General features: G+C 41.7%; 2 protein-coding genes across 2 annotated transcripts; both read right to left on the minus strand.

Annotated features, from left to right (window-relative positions):
- Positions 1-1552: 1552 nt before the first annotated feature.
- Positions 1553-3815, minus strand: c1d (C1D nuclear receptor corepressor). Its single transcript, XM_080849421.1, has 4 exons — positions 3445-3815; positions 3121-3187; positions 2983-3038; positions 1553-2146 (listed from the first exon to the last, which is right to left on the minus strand). The coding sequence occupies exons 1-4, from the start codon at positions 3574-3576 to the stop codon at positions 1913-1915; spliced, it is 489 nt and encodes a 162-aa protein (XP_080705547.1). The 5' UTR covers positions 3577-3815; the 3' UTR covers positions 1553-1912.
- A 9704-nt stretch (positions 3816-13519) lies between these two features.
- On the minus strand, positions 13520-17001 carry dnaaf10 (dynein axonemal assembly factor 10). Its single transcript, XM_080848681.1, has 8 exons — positions 16722-17001; positions 16264-16364; positions 16014-16144; positions 15818-15919; positions 15380-15495; positions 14923-15057; positions 14195-14292; positions 13520-14051 (listed from the first exon to the last, which is right to left on the minus strand). Exons 1-8 carry the CDS (start codon positions 16905-16907, stop codon positions 13844-13846), a joined length of 1077 nt encoding a protein of 358 aa, XP_080704807.1. The 5' UTR covers positions 16908-17001; the 3' UTR covers positions 13520-13843.
- Positions 17002-17051: the final 50 nt, after the last annotated feature.

Genomic DNA, 17051 nt, shown 5'->3' on the forward strand with positions numbered 1-17051 from the left:
AACTGGTCATTTTTGACCGAGGACACAAGCATCATTATGTTGTTAAATTACAGATTGTATTATGTATTTTTTAAATGTGTGTTTTTAATTGTTTCCTACATTGTTTAATCCACAGAATACTTATAATAAGTAGTTGAATGAATGTTATAATTTTTTGTGAACTTCCCTTATTTTAAATAAAACAGAGTGGTACATTAAAAGGAGGCTTAAAAACTAGGAATGATATATAAATGTTGGACTGTCGAAGAGAATTGCATAGAAAACAAAATAGATTCAAATCCAATTTTTACAAAAGGTATTATTAACATCTCTGAGATTCTTTTGAATGAAAAGATAATTGATAAAAATAAAATGATTTATTATTATTATTATTTGTGTCCCCAAAGCCAGTCAATTGTGAGCGGAACCACATGAGGGTTACTGTCACTGTCACTGGGTCAGGTGCATTCCCCTCAGGCCACTGCTGACCAGGAGCACCCCACAAGGCCGGCCATTTTCACCCAATCATCTGCAGAACATGACTTGACCCTTAACGGCACAGTCCAAAATTCGAATCCAATACTTTTAAATAAATAATAACGGTCAATTGTTCAATTGTCCAGCAGTCCGTTCACTCTGTGGCACTGTAATGGGAAAACAACACAGTGGCACGGACCAGGCCAAATATCAACAACTTTTCCCCAGAATAGTGGCCTGTATCATTTACTTATCCAGATCTTTACATCTGTCCATTTCTCCCACATCCAGCAGGTGTATTTGGCTTGAAAAGAATTCAATCTCCCTGAAAGTCATCACCATTTCCAAAAGGTACTTACACAGATTTTCCTATTCAGTATTGTCATTGTGAATACTTATGTTCTAGTATATTCCTAAAGGCTAAATAAGTTATAAATGAGTGTATGGTGGCAACTAGGGGGGAAACATGCTGTAGGTCGCCCAAAGACAACCTGGAGACGAACAGTGGAGAAGGAAAGAGGTCATGAAGGATGGAGAAGCTGAAATGAGGTCTGAGGTCTAGCGAAAGACTGAGCAGAATGGAAAAAGAAAATTGCAGCCTTATGCGCCTCATGGCGCAGAAAGAATGAACCAAAAAAAAAGTGATTTGTCTACTTAAATTAAAAACGAATTCAATTTAAAACACATTTTCTGGCAGGCTTTCTCTACTTTTTTTCATTGTCAATTATGCATTATACATCTATATACTTATATAGCCTTTGAAAATATACTAGAGCATATGTTTTTGTATCTGTGACAGTGGTGATAACTTTCAGGGGGGTTGAATACTTCTGCAAGCCACTATATATCCCACACCATGTCAAGCGCAATTGTTATAAGCAAATCTATTCTGTTTGCTTCGTTTGGTAATAATGTTTTGGCTCACCAGTGATAAATAAATATGATACTATGAGTTCTGTCTGCTACATTAATTAATGAATGTTTGACAGCAAAGCGGAGAGCTGCAAGGACCTATGAAATATACAAAGCTAAGCGGGCTGGTTGAGTCGTTTATTGACTATATCACCAAGTTATCATCAGTCTTACTGCACCACACTTTTAAAATGAGCCTATGTATAAACGGATCAAGTTCAATTACATTTCTGAAGGTTTGGTGATACAGCATGTTACTTTTACCTACTACCCAACATCTCAACTATAAGTAATTCATGGAAATTCACTAGTATTTGCAAAACTGCTGACTGATAAAAAATGTAAAAAAAAAATACTGGTCAAAAAGGGGAAAGGAAGGTTGTTTTTATTTAACGGTAAACAACTTTCTCCTTCAAAAAGAAAAATATAAAAAAACATTTCTCTAAGGATTTTATGGAAAAGCTATCAAACAAGTCCCTTAGTCCTCAGCATATCTCATTCAGGCGACTGTCCACTGAGAAAGGCATGCCATGCTGATCAATCCTTATTTGAATCTCATGTGCTTGGCTTTGGGAGCGTGTTCAAAAGCGCGCTTGGCCCTGGGACCGTGTTCAAAAGCGTGCTTGGCTTTGGGAGCATGTTCAGAAGCGTCCTTCTGCTCTTCTGGCTGCCACAGAGCGTTCCTCACAAACCGACCAGCGGCCCCTTTGTCCAAACGAGCTGCCTTCTTCTTATCTGTGATCTCTTTCACTTTGTTCATGTGTGTTCGAATTCTCTCCTAAAACAACGAAAAAGATACATGACCCTACCAACTTCAACATATGACATACATTAAAGTGTTTTTTTAAGCACATACAGTTGGGAAAATTATAATTTGACCCCCTGGCGATTTCGCAAGTTTGGCCAATTGCAAAGAAATGTGTGATGTATAATTGTAATGGTAGGTCTATTTTAACAGTGAGACAGAATATCAACAAAAACATCCAGAAAACTGTATTTTATAACAGTTATGAATTGATTTGCATTTGTCGCGGAAAATATGTATTTGAACCCCTACCAAACAGCTAGAATGCTGGCTCCCACAGACCAAACAAGGTACACCTGATCTCTCAACTGGTGACATGTATAAAAGAAACCTGTCCAAAGAATCATACTTCACACCTTCAACCTCACCACCATGGGCAAGACCAAAGAGCTGTCCAAGGACGTCAGAGATAAGATTGTAGACCTGCAAGCAGCTTGGTGAGAAGCTAAATCATGTTTCGCTAGGGGTTCAAATACTTATTTTCCATGACAAATGCAAATCAATTCATAACTGTTATAAAATGCAGTTTTCTGGAGGTTTTTGTTGATATTCTGTCTCTCATTGTTAAAATAGACCTACCATTAAAATTACAGATGCCACATTTCTTTGCAAGTGTCCAAACTTGCGAAATCGGAAGGGGGTCAAATACTTATTTTCCCCACTGTATTAGTGAGATTTATGCATTACAGAGTTATTAAAGCACAGCTATGGACCAGTGTGCTTTATTCAGGCAGTATGTTAAAATAAGGGTTTTGTCTGATGTATTTTACAGATATGCTCAACCAGGTATGCAACATGCATGTTCTCACCAGTTCTTGTTTAATTCCATGCTCTTTTGGGTTGACTCCTTGCGTCACCAAATACACTGTAAAAATAACACAATAACTAGGACACCTTTGCATACAACTCCAGAACAGTTGAAAGTAGTGGAATGAGTATTAACTTACTCCAAAACAGTGAATTCATAGCATATGCAGACATCAAATCCAGCTTTGCTTGCTCCAGTGGGTCCAACTGAGCAGAGGAACAGATTACCCAACAATTTATCTGTGTATGTTTGACTATAATGAGTCTTAGGACCTGTCATTGCTAACACCAGATAACGATAGTCACACTACATAAACATTATTGATTACACAGCCCATACGATGTATTTAAATAATTATTGCAGTGAACTGACAACTACATTTTTCACGTTTATAAACTATCTGAAATCTCACCAGACAGAGATTTTCAAGCACCTGGTAAACCTAACGTTAACCCTGGCTTACCGTTTGCTCATTTTTAGAGCTGGCCATTAGTTTTTTTACAACGTCATTTACAGAGCCCAACGATGTGTCGAACCCAGTCAGGTATTCTTCAATCTCAGTGGGATAATCCTCAACAGGAATGTCTTCTGCCATTGTTATGTGAAGTATCAAGAGTTGAGTTCAGTATTTGCTAATCTGCTAGCTAGAGAGCATAAGAAAGATGTGCTTTCCGACAGGCTGATTCGTTTAAACGCATTAGTACAGGGACCAAGCCTCCAATAACATTGCCAGATATTAAATGTACCAAGACCTACGTTTTCGTAACCTTTAAACTGCCTAAACTAACATAGAGGAACATTCAATTTAGCTCACACAGATGTATGCCATTTCAGGTAACGGCGCACGTTTTTAAAGTGACATCACTGGGTCATTTGGTTTCACTGCCAGGTTACAAGGGGATAAGGGCTTTAAAACAACTAAAGCATTCTGTATTTGTACGACATGCTGATAACGTTATTTCAATTATTTTGAATTTATATATTTCTGAAATTGAGCTATATTATGCAAAAAATATTTAAACATAAAATAATTGTACTAATGTTTTCCGCAGACCTTTACTGTGGTTACATTTTACGAAACTTCCGGGTATCGGTTGCGTCTGCGTCAACAACAAAAAAAACACTGCCCCCTATGTGGGAGGAGAAGAAATGCCTTAAAAGTATCCTGGTAGGCTACTGTATAATTAATGCAATAATGTTGAGCGTGAGCAAAGTGTTTATTGCGCTGTCCTGCAAGGTCTCCGGTGTGAGACAGTGAAATAAGCAATAACATGATTATTATATTAACAGTTTATTTTGTTTATTTTCCCTCCTTCAAATGAGTTCACTCATTTTCCAATTCGTCTTTTGATAGATCACACCGATACTTATGGTACTGCTGGGACGAGGCCTATGTCAAGTTAGAATTTACTTGCATACAATGAATGAACGACTGAGTGAGTGGGTGACTCGACTGACTGACAGAGTGAATTCATTAATTAATTACTTCTATCTATGGCAAAACCACATGACCGCTGTCGCGTTTCTATGGTTACAGCGTGGCAGAGGAAGAGCTCAGAAAAATCACATTTGTGAGTGTGAAGTTCCTTCCTCTAATCCATAGAAATAGTGTTTATTTCTATGCCTCTAATCAAGGATGGATAACTGTGACCTAGAGAAACTCTCGTGCTCTGGTGGGAAACTGGAACCACCATTCAAGCCAGATATAACTTCTTATAAAGTAACTGTTGAGAGCAAAGTAAGTAAGGTGACTCTGGACTTCTTAACAAGTGACTGCGGCGCTTCATACAAAATAGTAAGTGACTGTGAACTAACTTTATGGGTACCAAATACGCTATTCTGTATGGTGATGCATATGTCAACGGTTTTGTATTTGATTTGTTTAGCTGTTTGGGGATGGCTCGAAGACCATTAAATTGAACGACGGATTGAATGCAGTGGCAATTGAAGTTGTTTCTGAAGATGGTACAACGAAGAAATATGGTATTGAGATCACTAAGTTATCTGCCAACTCTGCAAAACTATGTGATTTAGCAATAGAAGGACATTTTAAACTCCATCCAGAATTTTCTGCAAGCGTTTACGAATATTCAAGTAAGTATTTACAGACAGACAGCAGTGCCTATAAGAGCTTACTTTAATTATGCTAGCCTGTAATGTAACAGTATCTTGGTTCACTGTCCACCTTCCAGGCTCTGTCCCGGTCGATTATACCATGGTTGTCATACAGCCAAAGCTACCGGATAAGAAAATGCAAGTTGCAGTTAATGGAGAGGACAGCTCAAAAGCCCTTCTGTTGAATGTCGGTGATACTGTGGTTGCAATTAAAGTTTCATCGGCAGATGGCACCAATTCTCAAGTAGGAAACAATTGCAGCCTGTTTTTAATCCATTCCAGTTTTAAATTATGCACATTATTTTTTAACCATGTGAAAAGTACTAAAATTATATTTTTTAATTATAGTTTATTACATCTTAATGTATTGATACAACTTTGGAAAAAGCTTGATAGGCAAGCTATCTTTCATCACTTCTGCAGGTGTATTCCATTATCATCAGTAGAGAGTGCATTCCAGTGGCTGTCACTTTCTGTAATGTGAAGGACCAGATTAAGTATGAGTGTCCAATTTCCCTGACAGCCTTCTACAGACCTGTCTCAATAAGTCAAAGGTTGGACACAATTAATGGCATTCAAAACCTGTGTTCCCAACCTATATTTAAGATTAAAATGTCCAAAGTATTTCTGTCTTAATTGTCTTATATATGTTATGCTGTGCCCCTGCAGTGACCCAAAGCACGTCTTTTCAGCTCCCTACATTGACATGTTGACTCGGAGGTCAAAGGTCGACCCCCTCAGTGAGACCCCACTGGGCGAGGGCTGGAAAGTTCCAGAGCTGGATCTTGACAAGAAGATGTCTGACGCATCTGTCAAGTGTTTCTTTGCTCATTGCGGTAGGCTGTGTATATCCAGAGGGGGGGAAAAATGAAGTTTCTTTATGTCTGTAATAATTCACACATATTACACTTAGTCATTTCATGCTATAGAGTTGGATGTAGTCATTCATAAATAAATGTATTCTTTTGTGAATTAGTTGTGACATAATGTAAAGCAAAGGCTGTGGAACAATGTGAAACAGTGAAATAGAAAATGCATATAATCGGGTGAAGTGTGCTATGGAGCTAAACAGTAGTCATTTTGGTGATATCATGACTTGCCTTTGAAACTGGATTGAAGATTGAAAAGATACTGATGGAATCTTTGTTATACAGAGTACAACAAGCAGTCAGCCCATTGCACAATTCATATTTTCTTTATAAGTATGCCATCTTACACCGCATCAACTGAAAGTCTTTCATCAGCTGTTCTGAAAGACTGTTGTCTCTCTCACCAAAGGATGTGAAAGCATACTCAAACTGGCAGAGGTGGTGTCTCATGCAAAAGACTGTCCACACAAGCCCCCCGCAGACCTGGATCCAAAGGTCAGCAATAAAATATTCAGGAGGGTTGCTCCTGTTGTGCCAAAATCAAAGTCATCGATTTAGGTTCCACTCATGGTTAATTCATCCTTTACTGTGACTGGGAATTTATTGACCTGTGGGTCACACATCATTCTTATCTCTGTGATTATCCAAATGTAGAGTCAAACAGAAAGTCGTAATGCATCACAGGCTCACTCTGTTCCTTTTCCCGCAGGAAGTTACCGAAACTCACTGGTATAAAACCAATTTTGAGTCTTCAAATAATCTTGAAATTGAGACGAAACACACTTCAGAGGTAAACATGTTTGTTTCAGCCGACCAGTTCACTGTGACACATGCACATGAAGATGTAATGGCAATGTGTTTAAACCTGCAGAGTCGAAACTGGGAGAAAAGACTGCAAAAGGCAGTTGGCAAGGACAGTGTGGAGGACCTCTGTACCCACGCGGAGGAACAGCTAACTCTTTACAAACAGCGTCTTCCTAAACCAGGCAAGTGAACGAGGGAGGCGACCCGAAGCACTGAGCCTCAGCTGACGTGACTATAGATCCCACTCCAGCCTTTAAAAATAGATGAAGAGATAAATACAAAATGATTCCATTGTGACCGTGCACTCAAGTTTCCATGTTCATTTTCTTCAGCTTTTCTGTGCTCGCTCTGTGTAATTCACACTTCCAAGAAATGACATCAAAGCAGGCTCTTAAAGGATTTAATTGGATTTAGTACAGATGAAATATTATCTTACTTCACAACCTGCGCAGGGAGAATTTAATACAGGTTTCAGGGAGGATCATCCTCTGTTAGTTCAGAGTGGGTTGTATGGGGGATCATCTGGTATTGTCACCTCATTTTATTAGATTGATGTGATTCAAATAAAGTCACATTAAGTGCAGGCTTGAAGGTGCAGATGTTCCATAGGAAAAAAAACAGATTTTATTGCAACCACTATTTTATGTCATCCATGTAAACATATAAATCTCATAAGAGATCTGTGATGCTGTTTTTACGAGACATTTTCCCCAGTGGAAGCTTTTCCTCTTGGGAAAAAGAGCTGATATTTACAAAGAGTGACAGGAGGGTTTTTACTTGCATATTCAAATCCTAGTGACTGAATATTTCATGCCAAAAAGATGTACGAAATAATTCATAACTGTTAACATGGTGCAAATACAACAGAATCATATTTGTGTATTCATGTTCCTGTGTGTGTGTGTTTGTGTGTGTGTTTAGGTGACATGATGCAGTATGCTGAGGGACAGTCACCCTTAGACTGTCTTCAGGAGGCTGCCATCCACTACTCCTCTGCCATCAAACTCAAGCCTCGTGATTCCAAACTGCACTATTTGCTCGGAAGGACTCTGGAAGAGCATCACTATGCTGAGGAGATGTATGGCCTTAAAAAGAAGGTAACAGACGATACCCTATGTACGTACCCTATTCAATGCACAGAGTTACAACATAATTGGGACGTAATTACAATGATTGTGTTTCTCTGTGAGACTCTGGTGCAGTAACATGCATTATTCAGGAGTGATTAGCAGCTCTTATGTGACAAGCAAACTGGAGTCCTTACATACTTGTTCTTCATAGCAGTAGTGGTGAGTAGTGGCATCCTACATAGTATGATACAGTTAGCTCATTGGAATATAACAAAGAGTTCACGTTTCCCTTAATGTCAACAGTAAATGTAGTGATTATCAGCAGTAAAGGAAGGTGAAATGATGACAATGATAATGCATGAATACAATAGCAATAATATGTTAATATAATAGCAATAATACATTAATACAATAACAGACTTGGTCTGCATTTATATGTGCGAAGCAAAGCAGTAAACATTGCTGACACCAGTCCACGCTTCCCACTCATCAGGACACTGGCGACGCCCAGGAGCTGGGCAGTGCCAAGACTGCAGGGAGGCTGGATGAGATCTTGGCTGTGTGCAAACTCCATGGCTGCACGGGAACGCCCACGCTGGAGAACAAGCTAAAAGCCCTGGACACGGAATTCCACCAGCTGAAGGAGCAAGGCCAGTCGACCAAGGCTGAATATGTTCAGACCCTCTACCTCTGGCTGTCCAAGAAGGCTAAAAAGGTAATCCCACGGGATTACAATTGCTAGATCAGATCCGTTGATATACTGTATAGTAAATTCATTCTTCACCTTTTTATCAGTTAATTGTTCACTTAATCCCAATTTGGGATTTAGGATGTTCTGGTCCACTGTTCTCATTTGCTCATCGAAGCAGGTGCAAACCAACTCTTATATCAGCCTATGCTACAAGGCCACCATTGCATAAATGCTCAGTCTATTCTGCACCATTCTGACCTCTGCCGTTGTGCAAAATGAACAGAAATAAGACCAGTGTGTGCCTACAGGATGGCCAGTCCAGCCTTGCAGATGAGGAGAGCTGGCTGTTCCGAGCCCTTCTGAAGTACCTGGATGCCTGGTCCCTGAGCCAGGACAGCTGGGAGCACAACCTGCACGTGGGCCGCCTGCTCCTGCTTCAGGGGAAGAGCGGGGAGGCTCTGCAGCATCTCCAGAATGCCCTGGCACTCAGGCCATCCCAGCCAGCCCTCAGGTGACCCAGACGCACCCAAGCTGAGCTCCTCGTCAGGCTAGAATAAAGGGGTAGGATGTTTGGGGCATTATTTAGAGCAGCCAGGTGGAGTAGGGTTTCCATTCAAGCAGATGTAGCTTCATGCACCACTGAACAGATTCATTGCCATTTGAATGGATGGAACAGACACCCTTTAAGGTCATTGAGTCCTGCACATTGTAGTTGTGGTCATCCACTGGAAAATCCAGGAAGATTTACATCCTAATGATTGCAGGTAGCACCCAGAGTCAATACTATTGTCTCTGACACACAATGTATAGTGTTACTGGATAATTACATTAAGCTGGGCTAAGATTTCAGCTTTGTGAAGTCATTTGTTGACCATACGTATATCCCTGTCTTACTTCTGTTCATTCTGTTCTGGAAGGTTCTATACAGGCATGGCTCTGCTACAGCAAGGTGGGAACTCAGAGAAGCAGGAAAAGGAGGCTGCTCTGTACCTCCAGCAAGGGCTGGAATATGTCATGGCCCGTGCCTTAACTGCACCAGAACATGGCAGGTATGGGTGTGTCTGTTTGTGCGTACGTGTGTGTGTGTGTGTGTGTGTGTTGTTGTGTGTACCTGAAGTCTTGAAGTGTTATGCTTTTACCATACCTCTGTTGCAGAAGACATTATGCCATTATGCAGAAGACATTATGTTCCTGCTCTTTTCCCCCATAGAGGAGAGAAGCCGGACCACACAGACCCACTGTCTACTGTCAATGTCCAGTTCCTCCGTGGATGCTACAGCCTGGGTACCCTGCTCAGCAGAAATGCCCCCTCTGGGAGGTCCATGACTGCAGAGCAAGTCTACCATATGTGAGCGTATTGAAAAACAATACATTTCAGACAATTCAGAGAAACAAACAAATGCTTGAAACATTGTCTTAGAATGAGCCAGTTCTCTGATCCCATTCTCCCTTCTCTTGGCCTATTCTCCGTCCTCAGAGTGGTGTCTCTGGCGGCGCAGGGCATGGGCAGGTGTGTGTGTCGTGGCGAGGTGGCTCAGCAGCTGGAGTGGGTCCTGCTGGATGGCCACTTCGCTCTGCTGCAGGGCCTGATGCAGCAGCCCGGTGCGGGGAAACAGGCCTGGTTTGCACAGAGGTGCCAGGCCCTCAGCGCCCTCATACGCCTCACCTCCATCACCCCCTGCAGAGAGCTGCTGGACATACAGGAGAAGGTGACCTCCGCCTTTCTGCACCCATGCAAGCACACTTAACCAGTCTAGATTCAAATGTAAAACTCGGCCTGTCTTAGGGCCAGTTGGAGGTGCACCATTTGGCTTCGTTTAAACACTGGAAATGTCCACTTTAATATAAATGAGTCACCTGCTGTCCAAGTGAGCTGGTTTTAATTTAGATGCTATTTTGGTGTGTCCCAGGTCTGTCAGCTTGGAGTGGTGACAGTGCCCCGCAGCAGCCATGCGTTGGGTCTGCTAGGAGTGACCCAGCTGGCCCAGTACGACAGCGAGCCACAGTCCGAACGGGGCCAGGTGGCCTTGGCGGATGCCTGTCTAAGCTTCCAGGCCAGTATTGAGTTGGAGGGGTCCTCACAGACTGGAGATGCCCCTGAGAAGCTAGCAAGTAAGATGGGGTGACCCTAGCTTAATGCTCTCGCCATTGTGAACATTTAGATCTGATGTGAGTCAGAGTCCTCTGAGCTATCCTGAGCTTAAATAATGTGTTCCCTTGAGGTCTCAGTTAGCAGAAAAGCCGTTTGGTTACATCTGGTTCTTACACTGTGTTTGGAACATAATCCTTAATATTGTAAATTATTTACCAATTTTGTATTGAGTGATTCCTTTAATGTATTGAATTATCTGCTGCTCTTTACATGAGAACTGTAAGCACACAACTTTTGTCAAAGTCTAAACATACACAACCATCTATGTAGTCTCACACAGTTAGACATTCACAACCATTTGGCTTAAATGTTGGTCCGAAATGATGCAAAAGTTCATGTTGGGGTGAGCTTTTGAAGTAAAGCGTCTCAGTGGAAACCTCTTAGCAGGACCATAAACTACAAACATTTCAACAAGTTGTCCTTAGCTGTGTTTAGAGTCAGTCATGATTGGCCCTTTGAGAATAAAAGTAAACCAGGAGCAAAGGAGTATAGAATAAAGGTTCATGCTCTTTTTCCTTAAAGTGTCCCGCATGAATATTCAGACTGCAGTTTTTGCCTATCCCCTTACAGTCAGCCTCAGTTCGCTCAAAGAGAATCTCATAAATCCCTGCCGTGTTGGATGCCATGAGTGAGCGGGTCATGACTTGGTCTTGGTTCCCTCTGTCACTTCCTCAGAGCAGCCGTGGTGGCAGGAGCGTCTGGCTCAGAAGGCGGGAGTTGCCAAGCAGACAGCCAGCAAATCCACAGGGGCACCGGGGCCATCGGAGGCAGGGGCTTCTGGGAAGGGGACCGGGCGTGGGAGGGGAACCCCGGGCAGAGGGGGGGCTGTGGCAGCCGCTGCCAAGTCAGGTGCCGCGTCCCGAGGCGGTAAAGCTGTACCCACTGCCAAACCGGCACCGCCAGCAGCAAGGTGACTGTTTGACATGCTGTTCTTTTTATGGCCCTAGAGCTTCAAGCGCCTCATGTTTATTCCTGTATATTTACAAAGTTGTGTGATTTGTTTCATGTGAAATTTGCTACCTGTAAGTTTTTTTTTTTTTACCAGAGGACGGGCTGCAGGGACTCCTCCAGCCAAGGCCGATGGGGCAGCAAAGGCTCCAGGCAAACCCTCCTCTAAGACCCAGCTCTCTCCCAGCAAGTCCAAACAGGAGGGCAGTGGCCCTCCGGCTAAACCACAGGGTGGGAACAGATGCATTGCCCAGGATTCTTACTCTAATAATTGTAGTAATACTGTGATATTTTATATTATTTAACTAATATATAAAACATTTATGTATTTGGTAGATAGTAAATACACATATTAATATGTTTTATCCAGATATCACAGTGTAGGTCATCGTACATCGTAATATGTATTGACTTGGTGAGTATGTTTCTGTGTCAGTGGATGAGGCTCCATCATCAAACACCAGGATTGCCGCCCCTGCCATCATTAACCCTAAAAGCCATGCACCTCGTCTTGGGCTGGCCAGAGCTCTCTCCCGGTCTGCAGAAACCCACCAAGAGGCTTGCAGCCTGTACCAGGAGGTCATCTCCATGGCACCAGAGGTGAGTTTGTTAGTGGCACAATAACGTTCACATGGCCCACTCTCTTTCTTTGTGCAGGAACCATTAAGTATAAGTGGTCAACTAATGGTAAAGTGGTAATTAGCAACTATTTCTGCTAGACCTACAGACCAATTCTGAGAGCAAGAGAAAGATATCTGCTGTCATTCACTAGGTCTAAATTCAAGCCAGTTTTTTAAAAGCATTAGTTTTAAAGTTTACCTGGACATACCTCAATTCTATCAACTGGTTCAAATTGACATGAATACTGTTCCACCCGGAAAAAAAACAGCATTTGTGAAACAAAGATGAAAGACCTTTGTGGGTTTCGCAAACCAATGACATTAAGTTATGAGTCGTCATTTTGTTAGATAGTCCAATCACATGCCTGTAAAGAAGGGCTTGATCTCTAACCCTTTCATTCAACATCATCCCATCTTAACACGTCCCAGGTCCATGACGCCTACATTGAGCTGGCTGATTTGCTGGTGAAGACAGACCCGCTGGCTGCTGTGGAGGTCTACAGCAGCTTCCCCCTCCGGCCCGTCACCGAGCAGACGTTTGACGACGCATTCATCACGGGGGAGATCGTGCGCATCCTGATGAAGCAGGAGCTCTACGACCACCCTTCACTGGGTCCTAACCTCATTGCCTATGGGAAGGTCATGGGCTTAGGTGAGCCTTCATTAAACATGCATGCCAGGACTGGCAGTGAGGCACGTGTTTTAACAATGTGTATGAATCTGTATGTGCGCTTGGTGTTATTTTATACACTAAAATGTATGCTATAAAGGCATGGAGTGCCTACTGGGACCACATTTTATTCTATGTTTTAGGCAGGATTGTTGATGATCTACTACTTAGTGAGTTTCCAGTTTGAAAAGAGAACAAAGCGAGATTATCATAGTATATGTAGTCGATGTTGAAATTGATCTGTCTTTTGTCTCTCTTCAAGGCTGTCTTGAAAAATATATTGATGTCCTGGAGGGCAAGTTCAAGACAAATCTGTTGAAAAGTATGTATGCTGGAATCCATGACAAACCAGTGGATGACAAAGACCTTAAGGAGTTCTTCAGGTTCAAGTGTTGGATATAATATTTTCTACAACTGCATGATTTCCAGTGTGATTATGGACTTCTTTCTTGACCCTGAGAGGAGTCAAATGGTCACTGATCCATTAATGATTTTGAGCAATATTTTACCAGAAATAAATGACGTGACGAGTATAAGTGGCTTATTTTGTTATTATTGTGTAAAATAACAATTTAAAATCTCAAACATTTCCACCAGTTTCAGTTCTTTCAGCCAGCAAAAAAACAATTTCTCTGGAAAATTGTTTACATTTTACATGAAACCAAAGGCACCTCCTGGACATAACATAGGAAAGTAAAAGTGACATACACCACACTGAGCAGAGTTAGCCTTTTGCCAAATGCATTTGAGGAATAAAACAATGCAAAATGATTCTGCAGTTCTTCGTCAAATTCTGTAGGCTCCAACACATACTTGAAACATCCAACACATACTTGATCCATCATGTACTGTGTAAGCATGTATGGGTGTGAGTCCCTGATCCCAGAGAGAGAGAGAGAGAAAAAGAGAGAGAGAGAGTCCCCTCACACACGATTAAGCTTGGTTACAATGAGCACACGGATGGACTGGTCAAAAGCAGTGCACACACACAAACCCTGCTTGTCTGGGCTCCAGTCCAGGCTGGCGATTGGCTGAGTCGACAAGGTCACATTCTGCAGGAGGTTCACTGTGCCAGCTACGCCCATGTCCACTTCCTCAGAGTCCTTTTTACTTCTCTGGCCTGGATACTCACTGAAACACAAATGACAGTGTGAAATCACAACAACAATCAAAATAACACTTCATATTTCATATATATACTGCACTTCTCAAATTAACTTTACAGTGGGTTACAGAGCCTAACAGGTCTACACAGAGGAAAACAAAGGACTTACTATTTCCATAAATTAAGATTTCCTGCTCCACCTGTCGTCATGAAGATGTCTCTGTTTTGAGGCAAGTGCCTTACTTGCCAGACTGTTGATTTGTGGGCCTATAATATTAACCAAGATACACATTTACAAACATATCCATTGGTTATTATGCTTTCTGACATTTTTGGCATGAATTATCTAATAAGACAAACAAAGGTCTAGCAAAGCAAATTTATGGATTTCTGAACCCTATGAAGGACCAAGGTCAAACATTTCTGGGAGGGAGAAAACAAAACAAAAATATTTGTATAACTTTTTTGGGAGACCACAGAATTACTTGGAAGCCATACACACCTCCATTGATTTTTTTTCTCTCAAAATAAGATCAAACTGGTTTTGTGAGGTGGCCGTTGATTGTTTCATAACTACATCAATATTTGAAGTGGAATGGTTTCGGATCTGGCTAAGCGTGCCAACACTGGGCAAGGCTGACCTAGGTTTGATGTAAGTGAGAAGGCTTTTCATTCGGGGCACAGAGAGAAAGGAGTTGCTCTCATCTCTGTGCCCTAGTGTCGTTTTTGGCACCAACCCCCACTGCCAAAAGCATGCAAAGCAAACACACTCGCAAACAGTTCCAGCTGTGAAAATGTTAAAATGAACGCTTTCCATGCAGCTGAATGGGAAAGTGAGAAACAACCTTTGACGTGTTTTCCGCCTGCCTGAGCCAAAATCACCCTTCTGTTAATTACCTTTTCAGAAACAGATGCAAAGCCTTTGGTGGGGTGCTGGGTCCTCATGTCGAACACGTGGAATTTTCCTTCGAGAGATGACGCCACCAGTTTGTTCATGTTGATATCTTTCCTGTCAAACTCGACGCAACATACCTACCAATTACAAAGAAAAACAACAATCAGGCCCCTGCTTTGATTGTGTTGTTGCACTGTCATCAAGCAATCATGACTAACTAAAATAACCCCAGTGCTGGGAATCACTGATGAAAGCATTCCATAATATTTTGAATGGCTTCAATGTGGCAAGACATAAAATTGAGAACGTATACAAACCAAAGCACATTTTAAATGCCGCTGTTCATTTTACCCTGCAACCTACAGAATGCATATAACTTTTAAATGTTCAGGTAATGTTGAATCTCCATTAACCTAACTAATGTCTATTGAAAAGCCAGTGGTGGTGAAGAAATCTCACTCCATTTCTGATGTTTGTCTCCCATCGTAAAGCCATGTTTCTGAGGTCAAACAGCTTGATATCTCCATTGTCATATCCAGCACACACACAGCGGTCCTGGTCATTGAAAGCATGCCCTATAGAAAAGAAGAAAAAAAAAAACAGAGAGAAAAGAGTGCTTGTAAACAACCTATAATCCCAGACTATAGTAGAGTTCTAAGTTAATTTGGTGGTGAAAAGATTCAAATGTACTGTGACTTTAGTGCAGTTTAGTTGGAGAAGTAGGACAACATCCCTCCTACACTAATTCAGAAGAATGCCTGAAATGTCTTGCCTCTTCCATTAGCCCGAAACACAACAGTGGCCTTTTGCATAGGCATAGTTTCCCATAAAATCAATGTATTGACTCAGTGGAACATTACACATTCATTCATGTGCTTTTATTCCTAAATAACTTACCGAAAGCCACAGTCCAACAATCTCTCTTGGTGTCTCCCTCAACCGGTTCCATATTAGCCACTGGTGTGTCCTTTTGCCTGGAATCCCAAACCTTCACTGTCCCTGTGGGTCAGAAATAGCAGGCACAAACGGTCAGTTTGTTAAATCCAACATATGGAGGACAAACATGAGGATGACAGACAAGATGACACTATACCATCTCTACTTCCAGTCACAATCTCAGGTGCACCATCTCCAATTCCTACTCCTCCCACACCATCAATACAGTTCACAATCTCTTTGTGTGCCTTCACTGAATATACAGGCACATCTGGTACCTCCAGGTTCCTGTAAAATATATATCACATTATAAATACCAAAGGAGGTAGGTTGAAGAAACTGGTTAAATGGACACTGTTTATTACCAGATGTCCACATACAGTAAATGAACACTGTCTGAAATATACCAGATATGTAGATTTCCATCGAAATCCCCTGTGGCTAAATGTCGCTGTTGTAGGGACGTGGCTCCAAATGTCCCACATTTTATGGGCTTTGGCTTTTCAATCTGCAGGACAAGAAAGATTCAGGGTCCAATTACTCCAGTGACACCATCCTAAAATGTGTCTCGTTTTAACACATCCTTCACATTGTCGGGCTACTACTGAATAATTCCGAAACAGGCAACTGGACATACATCAACAGCCATCAAGGCTGAACTTTGCTCCTTGAACTGTGTGCCTTTTACTGTCTATGGTTGGGACTCCTTTGGTTTGTGTTGTCATGGTGACGATTCTCTAATTTCCTAGGTTGTTTCTGGAAGCTCATGAATTGACTCCCTGATAATTATTGTAAAACAAGTTGAAGGATTTAGGTTGTTAGTGTGTTAGCAGTGATGAATTCAAATTAAACACATATACCTCACCTCTTTTACTAGTTGAAGCTCTCCGTGACTGATTTCGTATATTTGCAACACCCCAGTACCTCTTGGGTAGTTACCCATACAAACAAACTTTGCACTGCATGGTACCCATTTGCTGTCAAAAACGGTGTAGTTAAGACTTTTTTGGATGTGCGCTATTATCTGAGGCTTTTCGAGAGGCGTTGACATGTTAGAAAATTGGATGGAAAACTATTTCAAAGAAAATATGTAGCACTCGTAAACGCCTCCAGGATTGTACCTACAAGCCGAAACAGTTAGCTGGGACGCATTAGCCTAGTTGTGACTGTGACAACAACGCTCGCGAGAAACTTA

This window comes from Sprattus sprattus, assembly GCF_963457725.1.
Source record: "Sprattus sprattus genome assembly, chromosome: 12".
NCBI classification, from domain to species: domain Eukaryota; kingdom Metazoa; phylum Chordata; class Actinopteri; order Clupeiformes; family Clupeidae; genus Sprattus; species Sprattus sprattus.

Excerpts from the sequence above, each read along its gene's own strand:
- dnaaf10 (XM_080848681.1), bottom strand. The coding sequence starts at position 16,907 with ATGTCAACGCCTCTCGAAAAGCCTCAGATAATAGCGCACATCCAAAAA. Across the intron at positions 15,920-16,013 it reads TGTGACTGGAAGTAGAGATG|GGACAGTGAAGGTTTGGGAT; the intron begins GTATAGTGTCAT and ends TCTGACCCACAG. Across the intron at positions 15,058-15,379 it reads AGACAAACATCAGAAATGGA|GTATGTTGCGTCGAGTTTGA; the intron begins GTGAGATTTCTT and ends TGTAATTGGTAG.
- c1d (XM_080849421.1), bottom strand. The coding sequence starts at position 3,576 with ATGGCAGAAGACATTCCTGTTGAGGATTATCCCACTGAGATTGAAGAA. Across the intron at positions 3,188-3,444 it reads GCTCTAAAAATGAGCAAACG|TTGGACCCACTGGAGCAAGC; the intron begins GTAAGCCAGGGT and ends TCCTCTGCTCAG. Across the intron at positions 3,039-3,120 it reads TATGAATTCACTGTTTTGGA|TGTATTTGGTGACGCAAGGA; the intron begins GTAAGTTAATAC and ends TTATTTTTACAG.